Raw genomic sequence first — 25,023 nt, 5'->3', positions numbered from 1 at the left:
GAAAGTGACCACATCTTCTCCACTTTTAACCCAATGGCTGGAAATTGTCAAAAGGCCCCACCTGCCATAGAAGGACCTGGAAGCTCAGCCTTCTGGTCAGGGAGGAGAAGAATGCTAGGAACTAGTGTGTGGCATTAATGGCTACCAAAGTCTGATTAATGCCATGAAAGAAAGAGAACTTACATTTGTTATTTTGAATAATTTTTCTGAGCCTAGACCTGTGAAGACTTTGAAACCAAATATTTGTTAACTAATCTTTTTGAAGCATATAAATGTGAGCTAGTTTGGATGAATATGAACCAGTATGTGAATGTGTTCAGATTCTATTATATAAACCAAATTTGAAAGTCCACCGAACACCACACATTTGAAGAGATGTGGGGAGGCCAGGTGGGGTTCCCAGCTGGCTGGGGTTTCGTGATCCTAAAGTGCACTTTGAGGAAAAACCCATGACTGCCTTTCCCTAGGAATCATTGGTTTTCAGGGAGACTCTCATAGTCCTGGTAGATGTTCCATATTGGGCCCTAGGTTGTGTAGCCATAAAATGCAGGGTGGAGAGAGTGTAAGATCTGGGTGGAGTGTACCTTGAAGCACAGTTGGAAGCTTTCTGCAAAAAAAGTAATTTTTTTTGCACCCATAGGTAATACACCCATAGGTCTCTTCTCCACGTAAAGACACACTCCGGAACAAAAGCCAGGCTCAGAAGCAGCCCTGTGGGTGTGCCTCCCCCTCACACCTACACACCTACCAACCACCCACCATATCACTTATAGCAGCCAGCTTCCCGTGACAAAACATAGATGACTGCAGAGCATGCACCCCATGGCAAAGAAGAACCCTAGAGTCAGAAATTCAAATGACAGGCAAATCATTCACCAAGGTGAATGGACAGCCAGTCATAAAACAGAGGGAAGTTGGGGCACCTGGATAGCTCAGTCAAAGTGTCTGCCTTCAGTTCAGGTCATGATCTCAGGGTTCTGGGATTGAACCCCACATCAGACTCCCTGCTCAGCAGGAAGTCTCCTTCTCTATCTCCCTCTGTCCCTCCCCCTGCTTGTGCTTTCTCTGTCTCTGTCTCTGTCTCTCTCAAATAAATAAAATCTTAAAAAATAAGAACAAAAACAGAAGTTGTTGATTAGAACTGATGTGCCATCTAAAGGCATTCAATTCATATTTTTTAATAAAATTATCTATTCCATCTATCTATCTATCTATCTATCTATCTATCTATCTATCTATCTATCTAAATTCTGTGCCAGTGGGCAGCCCCAGTGGCTCAGTGGTTTAGCTCCACCTTCAGCCCGGGGTGTGATCCTGGAGACCCGGGATCAAGTCCCATGTCAGGCTCCCTGCATGGAGCCTGCTTCTCCCTCTACCTGTGTCTGTGCCTCTCTCTCTGTGTCTCTCATGAATAAGTACATAAAATCCTTAAAATATATAAATAAATTCTGTGCCAGCAAAAATAGGCGATGACAGAGTAAATTGGGTGGCCGTGGATCTCCACTTTGCATACCCCAATATAGCCTTGTGAGAGGCATTGAAGGTGCTTCAGTGTTAATTCCATTCAGTTCCTGGTTTGTAGGATGACAGCTGTGCTTGCACACCCCCACCCCCACTGTGTGCCATGCATGTTGTGAATGTTTCCTGTTCGTTAGCTCATTTCATCCTTGCAGGGGCTCTATGAGGTCAGGTCCCCCTATTTTGTGTAGGGAGCATTAAGGCTTATGGAGGGTAGGTGGCTTACCCAGGCTCACACAGCTCACAAGGGACAGGGCCTGGCAGTTTAGCTTCAGAGTCCAAGCTTGTAACTACTCTTCTAGAACCACTGCTTCTAGAATAAGTAGCATGGTACTTTGCAAGTGTGATTCTCAGACCTGAACTGCATCAGAATCACTCTGGGAGCTTGTCAGGGCTATCCCCTCCCTGACTGCTCCCCCAGATTCACCGAAACAGCATCACCATGACAGGAGCCTGCAGTCACATCCTTCCGATTCTTCCCTCCACCTTAGGGTAGCAGTCTTCTGACCACCCTTTTGGAAATTTCTTTTGAAGCTTTTTTTTTTTAATAATAAATTTATTTTTTATTGGTGTTCAATTTTCCAACATACAGAATAATACCCAGTGCTCATCCCGTCAAGTGCCCCCTTCAGTGCCTGTCACCCATTCACCCCCACCCCCCGTCCTCCTCCCCTTCCACCACCCCTAGTTCGTTTCCCAGAGTTAGGAGTCTTTATGTTCTGTCTTCCTTTCTGATATTTCCCACACATTTCTTCTCCCTTCCCTTATATTCCCTTTCACTATTATTTATATTCCCCAAATGAATGAGAACATACAATGTTTGTCCTTCTCCAATTGACTTATTTTACTCAGCATAATACCCTCCAGTTCCATCCGTGTTGAAGCAAATGGTGGGTATTTGTCATTTCTAATGGCTGAGTAATATTCCGTTGTATACATAAACCACATCTTCTTTATCCATTCATCTTTCGATGGACACCAAGGCTCCTTCCACAGTTTTGGCTATCATTCTTTTGAAACTTTTAACCTGTTTCTAAGAAGCAAGGTTTCCTGGGATCCACATGCAGACAGCCAAGCTGAATCTCATTATTGTTCCAACTCTAGGAAACAGGTTTTTAAAAAGTAACTGATTCCGTAGACCATGGCTTTTGGAAGTGGTTGGAACAGAGGGAAAAAAAGAGGAGGTCAATGTTTTCAAGGAGAGTCCTTTGAGCCACACCACCTGTACAGTGGTCCTTTTTTGTAGCCTCTGCTTTCAATTGTGCAGTTGTATTTCTGCTAACAATTCTGTGAGTGGTGGTAGCGGGGTGGGTGACCATACTTTCCCTCTGAATTGGCAGATGTGTTCCACATCAAGGAAACCTCTGAAGTTTGCTGTGAATCTACCCATGAAGAGAAATGTGGAAGACACAGTAGGGACATTTGAGGAGGGTGGGTGGAAATTATGGTGATCTGAACCAGCTAGTCATTGCCCATCCTGTTACAATGTTTTTGACAACAGAAGGAAGGCCAGAAAGGGACAGGGGAGGGAAGAGGAGGAGGGAAAGAGTGACTAGGGGGCAGTTCTATGAAAGTAAGCTGTCACATCTTGCAGGTTGGTCTGTGTTTGCACCACAGGACAATGACAGGGCACTGAGACTCTGCCCAATGCCCATCAGTGGTGCCCGCAGGTGCTGGCCAGTGGAGTTGCTCTGTCCCCTTCCCCATCTCTCCAGGATATTTTTGAGTGTGGACCCAAAAGGAGCTCACATTTGAACAAATAGGAAAATTGGCTTCATGACACTTCTGTTCTATCTTGCATTTGCAATCTAGGGGCTGCCTTTCACCTCCTAAAGTCCCTGGTCAATGGCAGGAGTGGGGAGGGTGGTGGAGAACTGGGCCTGGCCTGTCTGGTCAGTGTGGTTTTTAATAGGCTTGTCACTGACATCCCAAAGTTTTTGGTGTAGTTTTTGTTTTGATTGAACTTCTTTGGAAGCGTTTCATCAGCTTATATCTTGGGATGGCTCTCCACCCCTCAGAAGAGAGCTTTTCTGGAGACCGGGCTTCTGATAGTGACAAGATGGATGGTTCCCTCAGTGCGGGCTCAAAATTCAGATTTATGTGGTCATTTTTCATAGTCTCCATTTTGTCTAATTTTAGTTATATTGTAGGTCAATATAACTATTGTAGGTCAAGGTATATGTGTCACATGAAAAGGGACTTAAAAGTCAAGGCTGTGGTTGTATGGATTGTAATAAAGAGCAGAATCCTGCAGCGTTTAGCATTTTCACTTAATTTTTATTAGCAAAAAAGTATTTGACTTTGTTTTCAGTAATAATTCCTATTCTAGATGCTTCCCAAATGCGTTTAAAATAGTCAGTCATCCTTCTTACCTAAAATCTGGCTTATGGTAACCAGGGTGGCATCTAGCCTATAGGGCACCCTTGTGAGAACTGGAAAAAGTGTCCGGGGAATGGGCAGGATGATGAGGCTGATAGACGGCATCTTTGTGGGAAGACCAGGCACCCCTTCTTCTAGGAAGATGCCACCCCTTGCCATCTTCTGAGATGAGCTTGGGATGGGTTTCCACTCCCCTCACCGCTTTGGGCAGGAGCCCTTATAAAGTTGGCTTGAGGGCGACAGGTCCTTGTCCTTGACTTGACTCTCTCTGTTCATTGTGTGCATGTTCAGGATTTGAAGGGCACTGTAATCAGATACTGTCTCCGATGCCCAGACATATTGGAAACAAAGTCAGAGGATGACTCCGAGTTTATAATCCTGACAGGTATGGGTTGCTCTATGACTCCTGGAATGCATAAGAAATGTTGCATTTCTGTATTGCATGGATCAGGCTATCTTTAAGTTGGTCATCTCAGCCTGAGTTGGCAGAAAGCTCCATAGTGCCTATTTGGAGCTCCCTACCTTTTCCTGAGCATCAAAGACCACACAGGAGGGACAGAGGCATGGAGAGGTGCATGCTATCCTGGGGGGAATGCAGATTTGTGTGGTTGGCTGTACCTCTGCTGCTCTGTGCACCACGTCTGTGTGTTGTCCCTGCCATCTATCTGGGGCACTGCTCTGGTCAGGGGCACAGGTTCTTTTCCTTGATGGTCCTTGCCACTGCCCACAGGCCTCCCTCCCTCCTCAGCATTGCTGCATCCAAGACTTAGGTTCCCACCATTTTCAGAATACAGAGGCCGTTCCCTGGATTGGACAGCTTTCCTTTCCTTTCAACTCTGGATGATGATGCCTTCACCCCAGCCCTTGCTCTACATTAGTACTTAGTGCTAATTAGAATCCCCCAAGAACCTAGTAACCCTTCCCAAATGGGGAGGGGTTCCCAGCCTAAGAAACATGAAGCCTGGACTCTTCTTTGGGTTGAGGAGGAGGCAGGTGGGGGGATAGATGGACAGTCTCATTTCTTCCTGGTGAATCTTCCTAATGAAGGGGATACAAAGCATGAGGTGGTTTCTCAGTAATCACTCACTGCATTAAACACTGGTCAACTCACCTGACTACCTAATTTCCCAAACCCGCTATTTTCTTCAGCAACTCTTATGAGCAAAATACATATTGTGGAGGAAACAGACATATGTAAGAAAAGCTTTGCCTTGTAGCTTAGAGTTTAGTGGAAGTGTGGAGAGGAAGAGAGAGGGGAAAACACAACTCTACAAATTCCTGTAAATCAAGATAAAAGGAATCATCAAAGAAGCAAGTGAGTGTCTGGAGACTGGAAAGAGCCTACCTGGGCAGGTGGGATGGTCAGAAGATCTCAGGAAGGAAGCCTCGAGAGATGGGTGAGATTGCAACATGGTTCTAAACTGATAGAACAACACATGTGCAAGTGGAGAAGAGAGGTAGGTGGGCTGCCTCAGGCCAAGGGGTCACAGTTTCAGGGGTGCAGCAGCGTGAGACAGGAGCAGAGAGCAGATTCAGGAGGGAGGGAAGGGTGTCATCATTTCCTGTGGCTTCTCTAACAGTCCCACAGACCAGGTGGCTTCCAACAGTAGCAATGGCTCTCTCTTGGTTTGGGGGGCTAGCATTCTGAAATCCCGATGCTGGCAAGCCACACTCCCTCTGAAGGCCCTAGGAGAGAACACCTTCTTGTCTCTTCCATCTTCTGGCAGCTGCTGACACTGTCTGGTTTGTGGTTGCGTTACTCCCACCTCTGGCTCCTCTTCTCTCTGATCCTCTGTGTATGGGTATGTGATCTCGCACTCTCTTAAGAGGACAGCTGTGATTGCACTTAGGGTCCGGCAGGAGAATCCAGGAAAATCTCATCTCAAGATCTTTAACTTAATCACATCTGCAAAGAACTTTTTCTTTTCCCTCAAAGGTCACATTTATAGACTCCAGGAACTAAGGCCTGACATCTTGGGGGGCTGTTATTTTGCCCACCACAGAGAGTGAGACCCAACCATCAAGAGTCTGACAGCCATGCCAAGAGGGCCTGAGAATAGCCTTGGAGGGATCTTCTGAGACTTTTTTTTTTAAGATTTTATTTATTTATTCATGAGAGACACAAAGAGGCAGAGACACAGGCAGAGGGAGAAGCAGGCTCCATGCAGGGAGCCCGATGTGGGACTCGATATCGGGACCCTAGGATCATGCGCTGAGCCAAAGGCAGACACTCAACCACCAAGCCACCCAGGCATCCAAATCTTCTGAGACTTTTACATCAGGGCACCAGATGAATGAGTCTGGTCTGAAAAGCTTAGTGTGGTGAGACTGGGAACAGGTAGGAGTCTCCTGCTAGTCAGAGATGGCAGGTGACTGTGTTAAGGAGGGAGCAACCAGAAGAGGAGCAGTGAATGGATGGGGAGCCACTGTGGAAATATGACCGATGGGTTTGGCCACTGCTTGAATATGGGGGAGAGACAGAAAGACTCACCGAAGAGCACTTCTGGCCCAGCCATTGGAGAGATTAGTGGGATGTGCTGGTGCAGCTGTGAGCTGAGTTGGTGAGGAAATTAATTTTAGTTCACAAGAAGTTTTGTTTTATAAGGAAAGAAGCTTTTTCTCACTGGTGGTAAAAGCTGAGCCATAGTCCCTCAAAATGGTCCAAGAAAATCATCATTTGGGGGAAGTTTATTGGATTAACGTAATTTTGTCTTGATTTGTTTTAAAATTTTGATTTATTTTAGAGCACAAGGAGACTGGGGTTAGCTCAAGAAATCCAAGGGAGGGTCCTGTCTTAGGGCCAGGTCCTAGAGACCAGACCCTGAGCAGAGTTATAGATTCAGGCCCCCCGGCAGGAGTGAGTGAATAGTTACTTGAGAGATTATTGGGATTCACATCATTCTTTTCTCTCTACCAACTCTTTATTATTTCCCTCTGGTCTCTTTATTTTTTATTTTTCATAGTTTCTTGTAACTTTTTATGATCTTTCTTACAACCCCTGGATTACCGTGGCCCCTTATACCCTCATGGTTAATTAATTATAACCTTGTGGTTAATTTCCCACTGCTAACTGGCTTGTTCTTTCATTACCTATCAGTTTAATCCCTGAGGGAAAGAATCTGATCAGCTGGTTCAGGTTTTGTCCCGGCTGTCTGGCAGGTTGCTGGCCAGACTTTGATGGCTGCCTGAAGGTCAGGAACCCACTTCTGGTCCAGTCAACAGGGGCAAGGGGGTGTGTGATGCAATCAAGAAAACCAAGCCTTGAGCTGGAGCAAAGGGCTTGACAGGTACAAGAATCAGCACACCTTAGAGCAGGGTTTGCGAAGTGTGTTCCCAATACCCCCAACACAGCATCACCTGCAACTTGTTAGAAATGCACATTTTGGGGCCCCGACCTCAGACCTCTTGGATCAGGAACTTGAGGAGGGGACCAGCAGTCTGGGTTTTCACAGACCCTCCTAGTGATTCTGATGCACACTCAAGTTCAAGAACCATTGCCTTAAACTAAGCAAATAGCACAGGGACTAAAACCAAATGTTGGAATGAAATCATTAGAGGAGGTCAGCCCATTCTGTGAGGGTGTTGATGCCAGCTGCCCCTAAGAATCTAAAGAAAGTGGCATTGGTTATAAATTCCTATTTTATTGATACTAGGAGATTCATGTCTTCCATTGGTGAATGATCTGCATTCTCTTGGCTTGTATTACCTGCCCCAAACAAGGAACTGGGATAAGTACTGTTATCCCCATGCCCGCCTCCCCACACCCTTACTTCCTTGATTGTCCAACTGGTCATCCTTCCTCAAGACCAGCCCAGCCCTGGGCTCCCTCCACGAATTCTGACAAATCTGGCTTAATAAGTGATTGTGTTTTGTGTTTCCAGTTAGGGTTTTGTTTTTCTCAAAAAAAAAAAAATCAGTTAACTATTGACTTTGGGTCTTGTGACATTCAGATCATTTACACCTCTCTTGTCTATTGCCCATTAGGGGAAGAAGTTCAGTAGGTTAGGAGTTTGTTTTTATGGTCCTAATTTACATGCACATGCATCAAAACCACCACCACAGCAACATAAAGTATGAGGAGATGGGAGAAAAAGTGAAAGGAAGAACTCTTTCTGTCCTTCCAGGGAGCAGGAACAGATTAAAACCTAATACAGGACAGGGCTTAGGGTGAGGTCAGCTAGGTACAAAATTTAATGAGGAACCAAAAAAAACCTCAGCAATCAAAACAAGTATTGCCATTAAAAAAATCAAAATCCAGGGATGCCTGGGTGGCTCAGCGGTTTAGTGTCACCTTCAGCCCAGGGTGTGATCCTGGAGTCCCGGGATCGAGTCCCACATCGGGCTCCCTGCATGGAGCCTGCTTCTCCCTCTGCCTGTGTCTCTGCCTCTCTCTCTCTCTCTCTCTCTCTCTCTCTCATGAATAGAATCTTTAAAAAAATAATAAAATCAAAATCAAAATCCATACAATTAAAAGCTATGATAAACAAAGTATCCAAATTTTAAACAGAGGCAGGCTCCAATTCCCTCTTCCTTCAGACTGCTAGGCTTGTTAAGTTGAAATGACAACAAATATCCACCCGACTCTCCAAGACAGAGGAAGGACATCGGAGGCACAGTGCCAGATGGATGCGTTGCCAACTCAGTTTGCCCCAAGAGGGGTGCTCACTGTTTCCTACTCTTGAGTGTAGAAAAAACTAGGTCAAGTACTTCCTAGAAAAAAGATGCTATATTCCTAATTGATTAAAGTCTCTATTAGTGTATTCTCCTAATTCGTGAAGAGTCATCTTGGGACTTCTAATACATTCACATAACCAGGAATGCGCTCCTTCCTCCCGTCCTTCTGTTCTTGATCAGTACAGACCAATCAGTCCTGTCTGACCCCTTGTCTGAGGTGGGACCTGCCTGGTGCCCCCGGTGACAATCCCACTGTTCTGTCATTTCTCCTCCTTGGCTCCTTTTATCCACTCTGTTTGTCCTGGCATTCCTCAAGTTCAGGATTGTAGGATGGAAAGAGCAGTAGAAGAGGTGATAGTGTGTTCTTAGCGCAGCTGCCAAGCAGACGTGTGGTCCTGGGCTCATCATGACTCTCGGTGCTTCGGTTTCCTCATCTGTGACAAGAAGAACTCAAAACTAGATCATCCCATGCTCCTCTCTGCTTCTCAAGCTCTGTGCTTCCGGTTCCACCTCAGAAAGCTCACCTCCACGGGTTTCTAATTTTTAGCTCCTCATCTCACTCCGGATTCTGAGGGCCTTTCCAGTTGTTTCAGGGAAATTAATCTCCTCTCACTTTTTTCCATGGTGCATAGTGAATGATAGGAAAGGAGCATCTGGGATTCACGTGTACTCAAAGCTGTGATTTCTTTTTTTAAGATTTTATTTATTTATTCATGAGAGACACAGAGAGAGAGAGGTAGAGACATAGGCAGAGGGAGAAGCAGGCTCCCTGTTGGGAGCCCAATGTGGGACTCAGTCCCAGGACCCTGGGATCATGACCTGAGCCAAAGGCAGACACTCAACCACTGAACCACCCAGGTGCCCCCAAAGCTGCGATTTCTAAAGAAAAACAGAACAGCAAAAATCCAGTGACCCTTCCACTTGCCCAGCACACCCTGCATGCATGGTCACAGAAGTCTCTGTCTGCCTCCTCAGCTTCTTTTTACCAAGCTGAAATAGCATTCATTTATTCAACCAATATCCATTGAATACCTCCTAAGTAGCAGGCACCTTTCTAAGGCCTGAATTAAACAAAATTCCTGCCCTGGTGGCATGACCACTTATTCTAGCATTTATATACATTTGCAAATATTCTAGTATTTACTTTATATACTCAGGCAAGAAAAAAAAGACATTGATTAATGATCCTTAACTTAATTCTAACCCGAAGTTTCCATTCCACAAGGCTGATGAGAATTTTAATCTTGGGCATTTTTAGGGACCTGTCCCAGAACTCCTTAGGATCAAACAAATATCTGAAGACTTTCTGGGTTGCTGAATAATGGTGAAAAGACCTCACTAGTGTTCATTCCATGGTGATCATCAATGATGTCCTTCTTCTCAATCCCTCATGGTCCCTGGAGGGCAGATGGCACCACAGCTTCTGTGCTGTGTTGGCCTGGAGCTCTGTGCTCAGAGTAGAAGTTCCATGTTCAGTCTTTCTCATATGGAGTAAGTCCCACCCAAACCTTTTTCTCTGACATAATCAGGGCAAGGGACAAGTGCTTGATTCATGAATCCAGAAAGAGTTAAAAGAGGTAACTAAGTGCCTATTTTGACCATTGTATTTTCAGCACAAAACATATATAAATATATGTATTTGTCAGTCTTTTAATATTGACATATTAAACATATTAAACATATAAACATATATAAATATATGTATTTGTCAGTCTTTTAATATTGACCCAAGACCTTTTCTTTGAATATGAGCACACTATTTGGTATTGTGATTGTCTTTCTTGAATAGATTCCCACTCATATTTCATCAGTCATGTTCACCTTTAATGTCTTTATAGTGAGTGGGAATTTAAAGACATTTGGGAAGTCATCTGAAGAAAGAATTTTCTAGACATTTTTTTATTCCTCCTCAATATTTCACTGTATCTCACTCACATTAATTTCACAGGATTAGCTAATTGCCATTATCTAGATTCTTTTCAGAACATTCGACTTAATTTCCATAGAACTCTTCCTATGTATACTCACATCTCATTGGTTTACGTATCATTTAATTACATATTCTGAATAACTAGTGTAACAGGTGTTAACATATTTAGGCACAAACTTAACTGACTCCTGGAAAGCACATAACTGCTGGAGGCAAAAGTAGGTGAGCATATTAGAAAGTGATGTACTGGTTCACAGACAGCTCCTGTGCTGTGGACATCAATCAGGATGTTTTATAGAAGAAATGAAAAGCAGAGGTTTATCTACCAAGTTCAGTGGAAATCCTTTAAGAGAACTTCTGCAGGGTTTACAACATTGTTTAAAACTGTGCTTCCAAAAAATATAAATAAATAAATAAATAAATAAATAAATAAATAAATAAATAAATAAATAAATAAATAAAAACTGTGCTTCCAGGGGGATCCCTGGGTGGCTCAGCGGTTTAGCACCTGTGTTTGGCCCAGGGCATGATTCTGAAGTCCTGGGATCGAGTCCCGCATTAGGCTCCTGGCATGGAGCCTGCTTCTCCCTCTGCCTGTGTCTCTGCCTCTCTCTTTCTCTCTCTCTCTCTATTTCTCTCTCTCTCATAAATAAATAAATAAAATCTTAAAAAAAATAAAACTGTGCTTCCTTACCCTCTTGCCAATGGATACCGCCACTTAAAGTCTTTGATCTTGAAACACAATGATGTGAAACAAATTGTGTCTTAATTTTCAGTTCTTGAAGTTTCAAATTCAATTTCATTGCATTTCCTTAAATAGATGGGATAAAGTTCATCTTTTTATTTGCCCTCCAGAACTTCAGTTAGTGATTGGTTTTTGACTTCATTCTCATTCTCCATCCTCATTTAACCTCTTTTATAGATGTTAATGAAGAGTTATATAGCTCCCCCAAAAGCTGGGGCAGGGGTGGTGAAGAGAAGAGAGGATGGGGAACGAAAGCCAATAATCTGATTTCCACACCCAATTGGTGCTTGGCTCCTAAAGAATCCAGATGCCCCTATGTAAGCATCACATGGAATATGGCCTTGCAAAATGTGTATAGGAAATTTTTCTGGGCACCAGGAGGGTTATTCAAAGAAAATAAAACTTTCTGTTTCTGTATATACTGTTCATGGATGCAGAACCAGAGGGAAATACAGTTTGCTTGTGCACTTGTAATGAAATGGCTGAAGATTCTCATCTCCCTTCTAGCTTCCAAGATTATATTCAAGTTCCTCCATCTAGTCATCTTCATAGAGTAAGATGATTTCATACATTTAGCCATTAATGTGTGAAACTACTGGGCTTGCCTCTAGAACAATCTATCCAAAGCACAGGTCTCACAGTGTCACCTTTTAACTCTGAAAATTCCAGCATCTCTCCTTGCCTAATGAGTTAAATCCTTATGCTTTGCACTGGCGTTTCTCTCTCTCCAAACAAGGCTTGCTCACTTATTATTACTCAGGACTGCCGTGTATCTACACTCCACTCCCGCCCTCCCTTCCAAAAATAACAGGCTTTCTTTTCCTCAACATGATATCTTTGTTTCTTCCCTTATGCTATATTTCCCAAACTTCTCTTCCATCAGTATCCTTGTCTTTAAATGGACTTACATTGTTTTCACTTAAATCTATTTATTTATTATAGAAAGCGTGCACGTACATGAAAAAAAAAAAACCCTGATAGCCCTTGATAAATAAAAGCTCACGACAAAAATGAATTCAATAAGATATACAATGATATTACCTTCTAGCTAGGTGATGCTTGCCTGTGGCATGCTCTATGTTGGTTCATGTGTTAAAGATTGGCCACCAACAGAGTTTCTCCTTGATGAAATTAGGAGGGTGGAAGAAGAATGGAAAATGGGGTGACTTTCTCATTCTTTTGTAGGTAATGCCAGGTCCATGAACCATCTAAAATAATCTCCTGTATCATTAATTTGTATGTGTATGTGTTCCACACTTTGAAAAACAATGCTTTACTCTCATGAAATGAGAAGCAACTGGAGGGCAAGAAATTATTCTTTCCATGTCCTTTGCCTTTTTGAGAATCTACTCCTTAGGCCTCTAAACTGCCCTCCTTCTGGGGGACACTAATGTGTCTCATGAGTCACCATGTTATTTGATGGGAAGAAATGAGTAGATATTTCTGAGCATTAGCCAATGGGTTGGTCTGTTTCCTCTGAAAGTCAAGATAGTAGGTTCTGCAGGCCTCTGGTCCTAGGCTGGAGAATGAGTGTGTTTCCTTAAGTTCTTGTGCATATACATGTGTGGGTGGGGTGTACATGCTGTGGGGATAGTAGCAGAGGAACCTGTGGGGTTCTCTGGACTTCCTTGGTTCATAAAGCTCTGTTCATGAAATGCCCCGATGCTCTGGCAGCCGGGTTGCTAGATTCCTATCTGAGATCAGTGTTTTGGGGGAGCTGGACAACCTCCGGAGACCATCTCCTCCCCTAACCACCCCCCACCCTACCCTACCCATTTCTCTCTCCTTTTATGGATGAGGAACCAGGGTCTAGGGAACAGGTGTCCCACCAGCAGTAACTCTGCCTTTCAGCTGCAAATTGGAGTTGAATCCAGATGCCTGCAACAGAAACCAATCCCAGTGGCCCTCCTGTGACTGATGTGAGTTGTTCACAGACTTTTCCCTTCCTTTTCCAGGCTGTGCTGAGTCCTCTTATTGCCATCGCGCTGAAAATATCCCAGATTCATGAGAGAACTGGCCGGAGGGGCCCAACCGTCATCACTTGAATGGAGGAAAAATCAGTCACCAGGGCCAAAAGAGAGCGCTTGGCGGGAGACACTTCACCCATGCCTTCTTGCTACCTTTTTGTGCCTTTTATGACTTTGAAACACACACACACACACACACACACACACACACACACGATAATTTGCTGGTGGTGGGTGGGGGGAGGGAAGAGAACAAAAAAATCTGTTTTCTTAGGTTTGGGTCAATTCCTCCAAATGCAACAGGGTGTTCAGTTGCCTGTTAAAGCTGCACTATCATTTGGTATCTTTATTCTATCACACAAAGGAACCTCACCTTTTGAGAAAGAGTAAGTAGGCCAGGAACATGTCCATCATGGCATCTGCGCATCGCTGGCATTAGGTGAGAAAGGTTCTGAACTCATGCACAGAGCGCAGCACCAGAATTAAGCTTACCCCAAGCCACGGGTGCTGCTGGGCAGACCAAGGAAGACTGTCCTCCTCGGCGTGGTGGAGGACCTAGCTTTTCATCCTGGGTCAGGTGTCCCGGGGGGGAAGGCTGTGCAACTCCTAAGGGCGCACCTCATGGCTGCTAGCCACCCGAGGGCCCACTCCCCCATCTTCTGACCTCTTGGGAGTCCCCGTGCCACCTTCCCTCACATCTTTGGAAGCATTCTGCAGATCACCATGGCACACTTTCAGTGAAACATATCAAAGGGTGTTTTCCTCTCTTATTTTGTAAATAATATTTTTTTAGCTCTTAAGCTGGCTGCATTCCTTCAGATTCAGCCATTCAGGGCACAGGTGGGAAGCAGTTTCTTGGCAGGACTCTGCAGATGAATGCCTCCCATTTCAGCAGCCCTCCCTTGACGACATCATGGAGGGTGATACAGGGATTTATATTAATTCCTCCCTCGAAGACAAAATACCACCATATCTGCTGTCTCTCTGACTTTCTCTCCACTCTCTTATCTCCCAGTAAGGGCCAAGTTTAAAGTAATCATTTGGACACAGTTCAGATCTTAATAGCAGTGGCTGTAGAAGGAGATGATGAAATGCTGGAAAAATAGAGTACTTGTTGGAAGAAGACCTTATTGGTGGTAGTTAAGGGCTTGATAAGAGGGAAGGGAGGGTGGGACCCCTGTGAGAAACTAGAAGGTCACAACTGGCTGTCTTTGCCCAGGAGAAGGATACTGCAGCTCTAGCAGCCTTTATCTGCACTCAGCCGGGACACTCGGTGTGGGACCTGTTTGTGTATGCTTTGCTTCCTTGGGAACGACACTCTCACTTACCCTGTTGTTAGCACAGATGACGTGGTGCTCTTTGTGAAGCAAAGTGGTATTGCTGTAGTCAGGATGAGCGCAAGCAGGGAGATGTTCCCAGGAAGGAATCTGTGTCCACTCTCTATCTCTGCTTCTGTCAGAAACTTACTAGGATATGTAATAGCCAATAAAAAAGAAATTCCTGATTTCAACCCTACGCATGGACTGTGGATTTTTGTTTGTTTTGCCATTAGTGGTCACATTTTGATAAGTCTGTCTTTCAGAACACTTGCAAGGGCTGGCTTTCGTTGTTAGGACCTGGGAATTTATTATATAAATGGAACCAGAAAAGGCAGATTACTCACAACTGCCTTTGGGAGTCAGCAGAAACTAAATTGGCAGCTGGTCTTTGATCGTAAGTATCTTTGTTTCCTAATCACAGAGGGTGGCTTTGAGCAGAGATTCTAAAGTCATGGAATTTGTCAGCAACGAATGTAATTTTCCTTAAAGCTTGGGTCTCAACACCTTTAAGTGGTGGTCTGTGACAGCCATCCCTTCACTACTCGGTTCTGTGTGGGTCCACACAGCTGGATGCGTTATCAGGCTTAGCTCTCAGTCAGAAAATATGTATTTTTTGTCTTAAATTGCTGAACTTTTAATCACCTCTAACTTCAAAGGTCAAATATAAGGTAATCCTCATTTAAAAACTCTGTTTTTTATTTCCAGCATGTGCATCCAGCAGTCCGAGTATACCTTCATTCATTCATGCATGCATGCATGCATGCATTTAACAAACACTGATTTAACAACTACTCTATGCAGAGTCCTGTTTTTGGTGTAGCGAGGAGATGTATAAAACACTATTCCTGCTCCTAGGAGTTTGTAATTTGGGAACAGGAGGCTATAACATACTCAAAGAAGCAGGAGGACATGAATGTTACCGTAGAGGCATGAACAACATGTTATGGGAACACACAGAGGTATTGACTCTGAGATGGCAGGACACTAGGCACTTGATGAGTTTCCCAACAAGTGGAGTTTCCTGGGACTTGTAATCATTTACATTATTTTACCAGGGGTCAATGTAGCCAGACCAAAGACTAGGAATTGAGAGGTAGGATGGCTGGAGAGGAGGCTTGCATTGGGTCTAGTGAGAGGGTGGCATGGATGAGAGGTTGGAGGAGCCACAGTGTTATAAATATCAAGCAGAGCACATGTTTGGGTCCAGCTATGGAAAGAAGCAGCTGCACGGCCACCTATTTTTACAGAGCTTTTTCTCAGCGAGGTTGCCAAAGGGAAAGTCCTGTTGTGGCTCTAGAATCCAGCCTTTCTCTCTGGAACCTGCTCAAATGCACATTGCCAAGGTATTACTTCTGCTTTACGTAAAATCCAAGCTTCTCTTGCTGAGCTATACATGTGTGTCCTCTGGCCTTCTCAAGAGAGTTGAAAGACAGGAAGTCACTCTTCTGCATGTAATGGTCTTTATGTCTTAAAGATGAAGCTCCAGCCACCAGAGTTTCTTAAGAGTAAATGACTGGAATGATCTGAGAGTTTTGTGGGGACCACAGGAGACAATCATAGAGGAGACCGTGAATGGATTGTGGCAATTGTCAGAGCCACTTTTGTGATCGACTAATATTGAAGGGTTCATTTGCTATACCATGTGCCCCCAGGATGGTGACAAGCAACAGTATGTATAGGCCAGTGGTTCTAACCAGCGCAGCACCTCTACCCACTCAGGGGGTGTTCAGAAATGTGTGTGTAGGGATCCCTGGGTGGCGCAGCGGTTTAGCGCCTGCCTTTGGCCCAGGGCACGATCCTGGAGATCCGGGATCGAATCCCACATCAGGCTCCCGGTGCATGGAGCCTGCTTCTCCCTCTGCCTGTATCTCTGCCTCTCTCTCTCTCACTGTGTGCCCATCATAAATAAATAAAAAAAAAAAAAGAAATGTGTGTGTATACATGCCAGAGAGGCATTTAAGGGAGGGCACCACAGATTCTAAATATCCTACCAGGGGTAGCCAGTCCCTTAGAATGAAAAATTGTTTTGCTCATTCATGATTTTTGGGTTTATTAACTGACTTGAAAATGGTAGGCAGCCATTATTAAAATGAGATCATTTATCAGGTCTTACTGATCCAAGGTGCAGCCTATATCCACAGTATTTACAGAACAAATAGTTTTTGTGTGGCATCTCAGACTGAAGGGCTTGGACATGACCCAAAGGCTTTCCACACAGGAAGCCTCAGATTGATGACCAGCCCCACAGCGGCACACTGGGCTGACAGTTGGCTGTGCTGAGCCTGTGTTTTCTCTGCAGATCATACAGTCAATGATAGGGATAGTGGTGTGGTGACTTCTGATTGGTCAGCTGTGGGTCATTGTAAGTCATGGGATTTACTTCGGCAGTAATATCCACTAGCCATGGCAGGTGTGAGGGAATTTGTAAAGCACCTACGGGAACTGATAGTGACATAACAGGTGACTCCATTTTATTGCTTGATCACGCACTGGGTACTCTTGAAACATGTGCACACTGACATCCCAGACACCTGCCTTGAGGAATGTCCTTTCTTGAGTGCAGAAGGGAAGGGCCTAAGAAATCGTGTACCTTTTGAAATGATGTAACTGCCAGTAAATCAGTGTTTGGCCTTTCAACGGTTACAAACAGCAAGAGATTATCAGAGGCAGCAGAGCTTAGCAGATGCCTGTTCCACTCCAACCAGCTGGAGTCCTTATCGGTGGAAATGGCTCATGCAGTTGACAGCCCATTTGGTATGTGAATCAGTCTGACCTGTCATGGAAAATTATAGAACCTGGTGAAGATATGCATTATAAACTCAAGTCTTTATCATCTTTTCATGTCTTTTAGCACCTAGTACGTGACCTGCAATATAGGTGAGCTGGGGAGATTCCTCATCAAAGACTGTGTGTTTAAGTAGGATCTTGAGGGATGGGTAGAGTTGCCAGAAAAAGTACTTGTGAGTTTCGGAGCAGAGAGGTAAAAAATACACATGCTACATCTTGGATATGCAAAGGATGCAGCATTATGTATTCTATAACTAACCTTGTCCTGCTCACCTTCTGGGGGTTGGAAGGAGTACTTAAAGCTGCCTGTCAGAGAGATGTTATAAGATTAAAATCCTGGAGGGCCGTCATCTCTGAGAATTTCCCTTCATCATTGACAGGTGAGCCTACCAATCCCACTTGAGAAAAGGGAATGAGCAAGGACTGTAGTGAATGTTTGCCTCTTCTCCACTCACTTGTAATTGACGTGTTCTCCTTGCCATTCAGGGAATCATGGTTCTCTGTCCCTCACCCCTAATTTTACCATAAATTTAAGGAGGAAGATGGGATACAAGGTCTACCTCCTTGAGTAAGTCCCCTAGGGCTGGCCAATGAATTAAGCACAGCAGAATGCTTTTGTTCTGACTTGCCCAGCGGGTTTTAATTGCTAGGCCTCTCAAAAGTAGGATTTGTTTGGAGTGACACTCCCGTCCTTGATGCTTGCTTCAGGGTACATCTGTTTTTTTAAAAAGAAATAGCTGTCTGGGAGCAGTACTTCTTTTCAAAAAGCACCTGGCTTATCTTCTGAATCAATAGTTGATGCTCAGTAATGTTTGGGTTTTCAAAAAGATTAACTCATCTGGATGCTGTGTTAGTTCCACATGGAGAATCAAACCTTGACTTATGTTCCCCTATTGATTTTTTTTCTGATACAAAACAGAGATGAAAGAGAAGAAAGTTTATGTACAAAATTTATTGCAGTAAAAAGATCAAAACAATTTTTGTATGTAAACCAAAATTAACATGTCTTATATGACTACCAGAAGTTGGAAAAACCACCTATTACAAATGCAAACTCTGGATGAAAGCCCAATGACAGAATTTGTTCTGGCCCGTGGATGTGCTGAGACCCCAGAGATGTCAGGATAACAGTCTTGGTTAGAGGGATAGAAAGAGAGTTCAAGAGAGAAATAATACATTGCACTGCTAATAAATGATCACCTTCCCATTGGACAACCATGAGTGGCCTTCATATCCAATTATACCTTTGATGTCAAGGATTCAAATCATGGGTGCCTAAATGTATGTTTCATATAAAGGGACCAGGACTTTCTTTTGTGTGGCTTCCTGTGTATTTGCCAGGATATGAGTAATCTGTGTGCTCAGCAAAAATGGGAAGAAGAGGCCATGGAGGTCTCATTCCATCTCGACAACCTTCTTCCTCCCTGAAAGCTCTTCATCCTTGCCATCACTGTCCAAACCCCCCCTCTGCCCCTTCCCTGAGGGCTGCCTGTTACCAATAGGAGCCACCTTTCATCTTAGATGGAATAATCAGAGAGAATGAAACCGCAGAGAGGTGAGGGCCAAGCTCCTAGGCAGAAAACATGGAGGGAGTATTTACATTTTAAAAGAGAACCCTATTCTATGTCAACTATACCTTAATGAAAAAGTTTAAAACCTTTTTTATATTAAGAAAAAATAAAAAGAGAATCCTAAAGGAAGATCTCTGGCTTCCCCAAGGACTGTAAGGTATTGCACAGTGCTGGGGCTCCTCTTCCTGTTAGGGTCCACTTTCTGAAGCTGGAGAGAAGACCAAACTGCCCCGTGGGAGAAGGGAGGGAGGACAGGGTTAATCTAGCACAAATGTTTGAAGTAAATACATCCTCTCATGCCCCTCTGTGGACGCTGCTTCACCCTACTGGCAACAACCGTATGCTATGGGCAAAGTTTCTTCTTAACACCTCAAAGTCTCAGTTTATACGTCTGTAAAAGGGGAATAACCATTGCACTTATTTCTGAAGGGTATGATGAGGGTTAAATAAAAAGCATAAAAGGTTCATGGCACAGAACCCATCATATAAGAGACATTCCATAGCTATTAAATAATAATCCCAGCACAAATTCCTCACTTGATTGAGGAAGAAACTGAGGCTCAGAGAGATGAAGATTTTTGTCCAAACTCTAATGCATCTCTTCCCACCACCTTTCCACCTGACATGTCCTCTCGTGTTAAAACATGTAATAAAGTATAACAAAGCTGAAGAGGAGTCAGTGGGTCTTAAGATAAATGTCCCAAGTCTACAAATGTGTGGGTCTGTATCTTGAGACACAAAGAATTTTCTGTTAAGGATCAAAGTACTACAATACAGTCTCCTTTCTAAAGATCTGCAGTGGGGGATTTGTTGAAATATACATTTCATATATATTTTAATGTCTTTCAAGATTTATGTCAAAATCTATATTAATGCCACCTATGACTAGTACAGTTTCCCTCCCTAAATTCTGTGTTTTTATGAATTTTTAAGTATTCTATCTGTTCAACTTGAGTCTAAGAAATCTCATCATCTCTGCTTGTACAACCATCCCGTTTTTAAGATATTCATTGAAAACTTTGTGTTCAAGCCATTTTGAAAGGAAATATTACAGTTGTTTTCCACATAGAAATAAAATACACATAACTTAAAAAGTAATACAAGTAATATTCATGGCTTCCAAGAGCACATCTCCCACAACGTGAACTACAGTGTCACTCTGGTAAATATGGAGAGAACTATGAAACCAGCCAACAAAAGCTGCAAATTAAACCACACTGATCCTTCGTTTCCAGCACTCTCTCCATTTGTGATTGTTGGGTGATGTGGTACCTGAAGGCGCACGGCTGCCCCAAGAGCAGCACCTGTTCCTCCTGCTGAGGTGCTGAGGGATAGGCTGAGGTGATGGGAGGGGATTGAGAGTCAAAGGCCTCTTGGAGCAGAGCTACAAAATTGGTCCCCGAAGCCCACCTGGGCTGGGATTAGCGCAAATCCGTTGAAATGTTGTTGGCTGCCGCCGGCTCCTTCTGGGGTCCCCGTGGGCCTAGCACATCTGTGGAACTGCATGACATCCACAGCATCTCCTCGGCAAGTGCTCCTGGGGGTCATGGAAGACACTTTCCCTCCCATAGTCTGGTGCCTGCATTTATTATTATCAAGGCTAACCCATGAGGGTGCATCACGAGCACAAGGAAGTGTCCTCTGCTTCAGCATCCTCAGCTTTGCCTCTCAGCATCCTGTAATGGTGTGGCTGCCGGCATCCCACCTGCTACAGACTCCTCATAGGAAGGGGGAGCCTCTGGGTGGGCATCAGCTGCGTCCTCCTCAAATTCCAGGCCCAGCTCTGTGTACAGTGGTGGAGGAATATCTGAGACTTCTCCCTCTGTTGTAGGACAGGGTTGCTTCTCAGCATCAAGACTCTCTTCATATGCAGGAGGGTAGAAATCTGGCCTGGAGATCAAAATGCCACAAACATACATGTGTTATTTAAGTGGTTAATGCCAAAGAGGCATATGCCTGCCTCTCTCAAATCACATTGTGTGAAGTGAAACTGTTAAGAAACATTGATTTTGAAACAGATGTACTTCTTCCCTGGCATCACCAGTTTTTTTTTTTTTTTTAAATGTGCTGCTCTTCCAGCAAAACCTTCCTTATCAGCCATTGGATATGTGCCTCTCTCGTCCTATTTTTCCCAGTGGGTTATTCCAAGCTCTTGCCTCTCTCTCCCTCATGGAAACCAGGGACTTTCAGCATGAGATCATTATCAGGGGGAGAGACATGGGGGGCGCCTAGGCTGTTCAACCTCCTTCCACCCAGTTAGTCCATTCGCATCCATGACCCCATTCACACGCACCTCATTTTCGACTCAGTTGTGCTGTCTCATATCCTCCTAGCCAATAAAATAATGAATGAAAACCAATGTATAAGCTTGTCAAAATCACTGTATACACCTGAGCCTAATGTATGTTGTGCGTCAGCTACACCGATAAAACATGTACTCAAAAATCCAGCTCTGGGCTGTCTCCTCAAATGTATCAGCTGCTCCTCTCTTTCTTCTCACTCTTTCAAGTCTCAGCAACTGGTTTCCAAAAAAAACATACTCATTTCTCAAAACATTTCTACCAACAACTTCACATAGATTTCACTTGCAGCTCTTTGCAGGCCAATAGGCCAATGACGAAAGGAGCCATTCTCGCCAAAGGTGATGTATTCACTGGTCATCTTGCCCCATGTTGCTAATTGCTAAATCCTTCTGGCCTCTCCATCATGAATGGGACAGGGGTGGTGTGAGATGAGGAAGAAAGAGGGTGAGCTTGATGGAGTTGTGTATTTATAGAGCAAATTCCTTAGTGCCCACAGGGAGTGTTTGTGGTGTGTAACCACAACAGAACAGAGCCTGCCACTTGTAGCCACAGCTCCATCCCAAATATTACCAGGCACAAAGCCAGATAGCTGAAGGAACGGTCTACTGTACGGCATAAATCTCAGCCTTCCCTCAGAATAGCTAAAGCAGTGTCATGGGACACACATGTAAAGACATTAAAGACAGAAAGGTGAGCTGTTCCCTGGAGCGACTTGAGAGGCTCCAGGGTGACTGCCACCGGCCCCTAAATCCCATCCAGCCCTCCCAGTCCCATTGGCACATGCCAGTTCATATTCTCAGTGCCCGAGTTCCACCATTGCAGACTCATGGCTCTGATACCTCAATGTGGGTTCCCATCTTGAATGCAAATGCTTCTGAGAAATGCAACTCTTCCCTAACTGACTTCCTGGTCATTCTGTGTAGGCCAGGCATCTACTAGATGCAGCAGGAAGATGTCCATATCACAGATCCCTTTGAAATAATTCAGCACGGTATGAGGCTATGCATGTGTTAGTAAATTTAATAACTTCCTCCTATAGGAGGCAATCAGCTACTCTTAGCAGGAATTTACACTCTAAAGGCAATCATCTAACATTTAAGAAAAAAAAATCACTCAAGAAGCATCATCCATAATCACCTTAGTCATCTTAATCTTTTATCAAACCCAAAGATCTTGCTAGTTAGTATAGTAAGTATTGGAAATGGGGTTTAGTTATTGTAATTAGTATCTTATTAATGAGCATAATAATGTCAAAAATCAACTGTCATGGGTAAAATTATTTACATTCAAGATACGTGGAGTAGCTAAAATATTTTAGATGAAGAGGGCAAAAGAATTTAGGAGTCCTGCAGCCTGTACCTGGAAGATGATGCCTGAAGTTTTATCCCTAAATGGTCTTGGGTCAGCCAAGAATTAGGAGGGTTTCAGTTGTCTGATACTGACCATAAGGTGAACTGAATTTTGTTTTATTGTAATGAAATATATGTGACATTAGATTTACTGCTGTAGCCATTTTAAAGGTACAGATCAGTAGCATTCAGTACATCCACACTGATAAGCAACCTTCACCATTCTCCCTCTCCAAAACTTTTCCATTACCCCAAACTGAAACTCTCTACTCAGTAAACAATAAGTTCCCATTCTCTCCTCCCCACTGCCCCCAATAACTGGTTTGCTTTCTGGCTCTGAATTTCACTACTCTAGCTATCTCATATAAGTGGAATCATGCAGTATTTGTCTTTTTGTGTCTGGCTTCTTTTGCTCAGTATAATGTTTTCAGGGGTCACCCATGCTGTAGCATGTGTCAGAATGTCCTTCCTTCTCATGGCCAAATAATATTTCATCATATGGGTAGACCACACTTTGTTTATCCATTCATCCACTGGACGACCCATGGGTTGTTTACACCTTTTGGCTATCTTGAAGAATACTGCTATGAACACTGGTGTACAAAGATCTGTGTAAGTTCCTACTTTTAATTCTTTTGTCCACTTACCCAGGAGTAGAATTGCTGGATCAAATGGCAATTCTATATTTAATCTCCATACCATTTTCCATAAAATGATTGCACTATTTTCCATTCTCACCAGCAGCGCACAAGGTTTTGAATTTTGTGTATTCTTGTAACACTTGCTGTCTCTGTGGGGTTGTTTTTTTTTTTAAGTAAGAGCCATCATAATGGGTATGAGGTGGTCAGGTTAACTGAATTACCTCTGGAATATGACTTGTCTTGCGTTAAATAAATCTCTCAGGCAAGGTGTGATGAGAACACCTAGAAAGGTGGTAAGCTGGGACCTCACTGAGTTCATGGAGAGATTGCAGGACTAATGCAATACCTGCTTGTTCATTTGTTGTGGGCCAGAACCTGGTCTGGAACTTGCTTTCCATATAACCTGGTAGCCGGGTTATGGGGAATAACTCGCCACCTCCTGCTTCTAAAGACAGCTTCCATGATACAACAAGAGAACCTGAGTTGGGCCTCTTCTATTGGCTTAGGTAGGTTTTCAATGGAGGGAGATGTTGTTTTTCAGGTAGAAATCCCCTCTCAGTTCATGGTTTTCCCCAGCACCATTCTTCCTAAGGACTAACTCCAGAGTAATTTCCTGACAGGAAAGCTTCAGTTCTAGACCTACAGCCCCCTGCAGGACATGCTCCACATATTGCTCCACATCTTGCTCCACAGTGGGGTTAGGTTCATTCTGCTTTTCCAGAATTCAGTCCCATTGCAACCCTCCTCCATCCTCTGGCCTCTCAGCACATACCTGTCGACAGTGGCCAGGGGCAGTGCCCCATGAGAAAGATGTCTTCTGAGCACATGGGTGAACACTCCTTTGCTTTTACTTGCCTGGCGGTAGGTGCTCCAGAAAATTCCACTCAGGAGGATCACAAACCCCAGTGGCAGAAGCATATAGGCCAGGATCAGGTTACCTCGACAGTTGAATATTGATCCTGAGGAAATGAAGAAGGCCCCCAGGCAGATCATCAGGAAGCCCATCAAGAGGGCAAAGGCACAGAAAACTAGACCCATTCTGTTTTGCATCCCAGCTCCTTTGGAACGCTTCCACTCCCCTGCTTCCTTGCTCAGAAACAATGCTCTCATTAGCCAGCTTGGAGCTTTATATGCTCTGGGACCAACTGGCCTTTGGACAATTAAGTGAAGCAGGCACTTAGAAGCTATTCATTAACCACTGAAAGTTACCGTAATATCCTTGGAGGATTAACCTAAAAACAGCATTGTGTAAGGCAGGGAGGAGTGGCTTCTCATTGCTGGCTTGCTCTTCTGAGCTGGGTAGGACCCTTAGCCAACCTCGGGTATTTGAGGGGAAGTCTCTTATCTTTTGATTAATCCCCATGGTGGGTAATTTCCTGCTAATGCTAGAGAAATTAACGTTTGTTTTTTGATGAACTATCTTCTTTGTGCTTTGGCAGGGGATCCTTTCTTGATTTCTTCTTTCTCTGTACTAAGAAGACATTTTTAAACTCTTAAGTTCATCTTTCCTTTCTCGATGAAACTTCCTTTATGGCCTTCACCCTATGCTACTGGAAAAATCCCAAGAGAAATGCCCATGGTGTGAACTCCCTTCTCTGTTAAGAAAATGAGCATCCACAGGAGAAGGAAAGAGAATTCTGGAGAGAAGGGTTGTAATAGCACTTTGGGAATTTGGGGGAAAAGTTTCTGGGGATGGTTGTAAAAGGCGATGATCTGGGGGTACATGGATGGCTCAGTCAGTTACGCATCTGCCTTCGGCTCAGGTCATGATCTCGGGATCTTGGGAATGAGTCCCACATTGGGCTCCCTGCTCACCGGGGAGTCTGTTTCTCTCCCTGCC

General features: G+C 44.0%; 2 protein-coding genes across 2 annotated transcripts in view; one reads left to right on the top strand and one right to left on the bottom strand.

Moving 5' to 3' along the window:
* The window catches only part of PGM5 (phosphoglucomutase 5), a 192,062-nt gene extending 177,334 nt beyond the window's left edge, over positions 1-14,728 (top strand). Inside the window, exon 11 of the mRNA XM_055311538.1 lies at positions 13,202-14,728. Coding sequence (XP_055167513.1) covers positions 13,202-13,291 — 90 coding nt within the window. The 3' untranslated portion in view covers positions 13,292-14,728. The remainder of the gene's footprint in view (positions 1-13,201) is intronic.
* A 3,516-nt stretch (positions 14,729-18,244) lies between these two features.
* Positions 18,245-24,273, bottom strand: TMEM252 (transmembrane protein 252). Its single transcript, XM_055311539.1, has 2 exons — positions 23,956-24,273; positions 18,245-20,780 (listed from the first exon to the last, which is right to left on the bottom strand). The coding sequence occupies exons 1-2, from the start codon at positions 24,231-24,233 to the stop codon at positions 20,546-20,548; spliced, it is 513 nt and encodes a 170-aa protein (XP_055167514.1). The 5' UTR covers positions 24,234-24,273; the 3' UTR covers positions 18,245-20,545.
* Between the last annotated feature and the right edge of the window lie 750 nt (positions 24,274-25,023).

This window comes from Nyctereutes procyonoides, unplaced genomic scaffold, assembly GCF_905146905.1.
Source record: "Nyctereutes procyonoides isolate TBG_1078 unplaced genomic scaffold, NYPRO_anot_genome, whole genome shotgun sequence".
Classification (NCBI taxonomy): Eukaryota; Metazoa; Chordata; class Mammalia; order Carnivora; family Canidae; genus Nyctereutes; species Nyctereutes procyonoides.
This window is presented reverse-complemented; position numbering and strand designations above follow the sequence as displayed.

What these genes read in the sequence shown, in the direction of transcription:
- TMEM252 (XM_055311539.1), bottom strand. Translation starts at nt 24,233, where the DNA reads ATGCAAAACAGAATGGGTCTAGTTTTCTGTGCCTTTGCCCTCTTGATG. An exon ending in CCCCTGGCCACTGTCGACAG is followed by an intron (nt 20,781 to 23,955) that starts GTATGTGCTGAG and finishes TTTGATCTCCAG; the next exon opens with GCCAGATTTCTACCCTCCTG.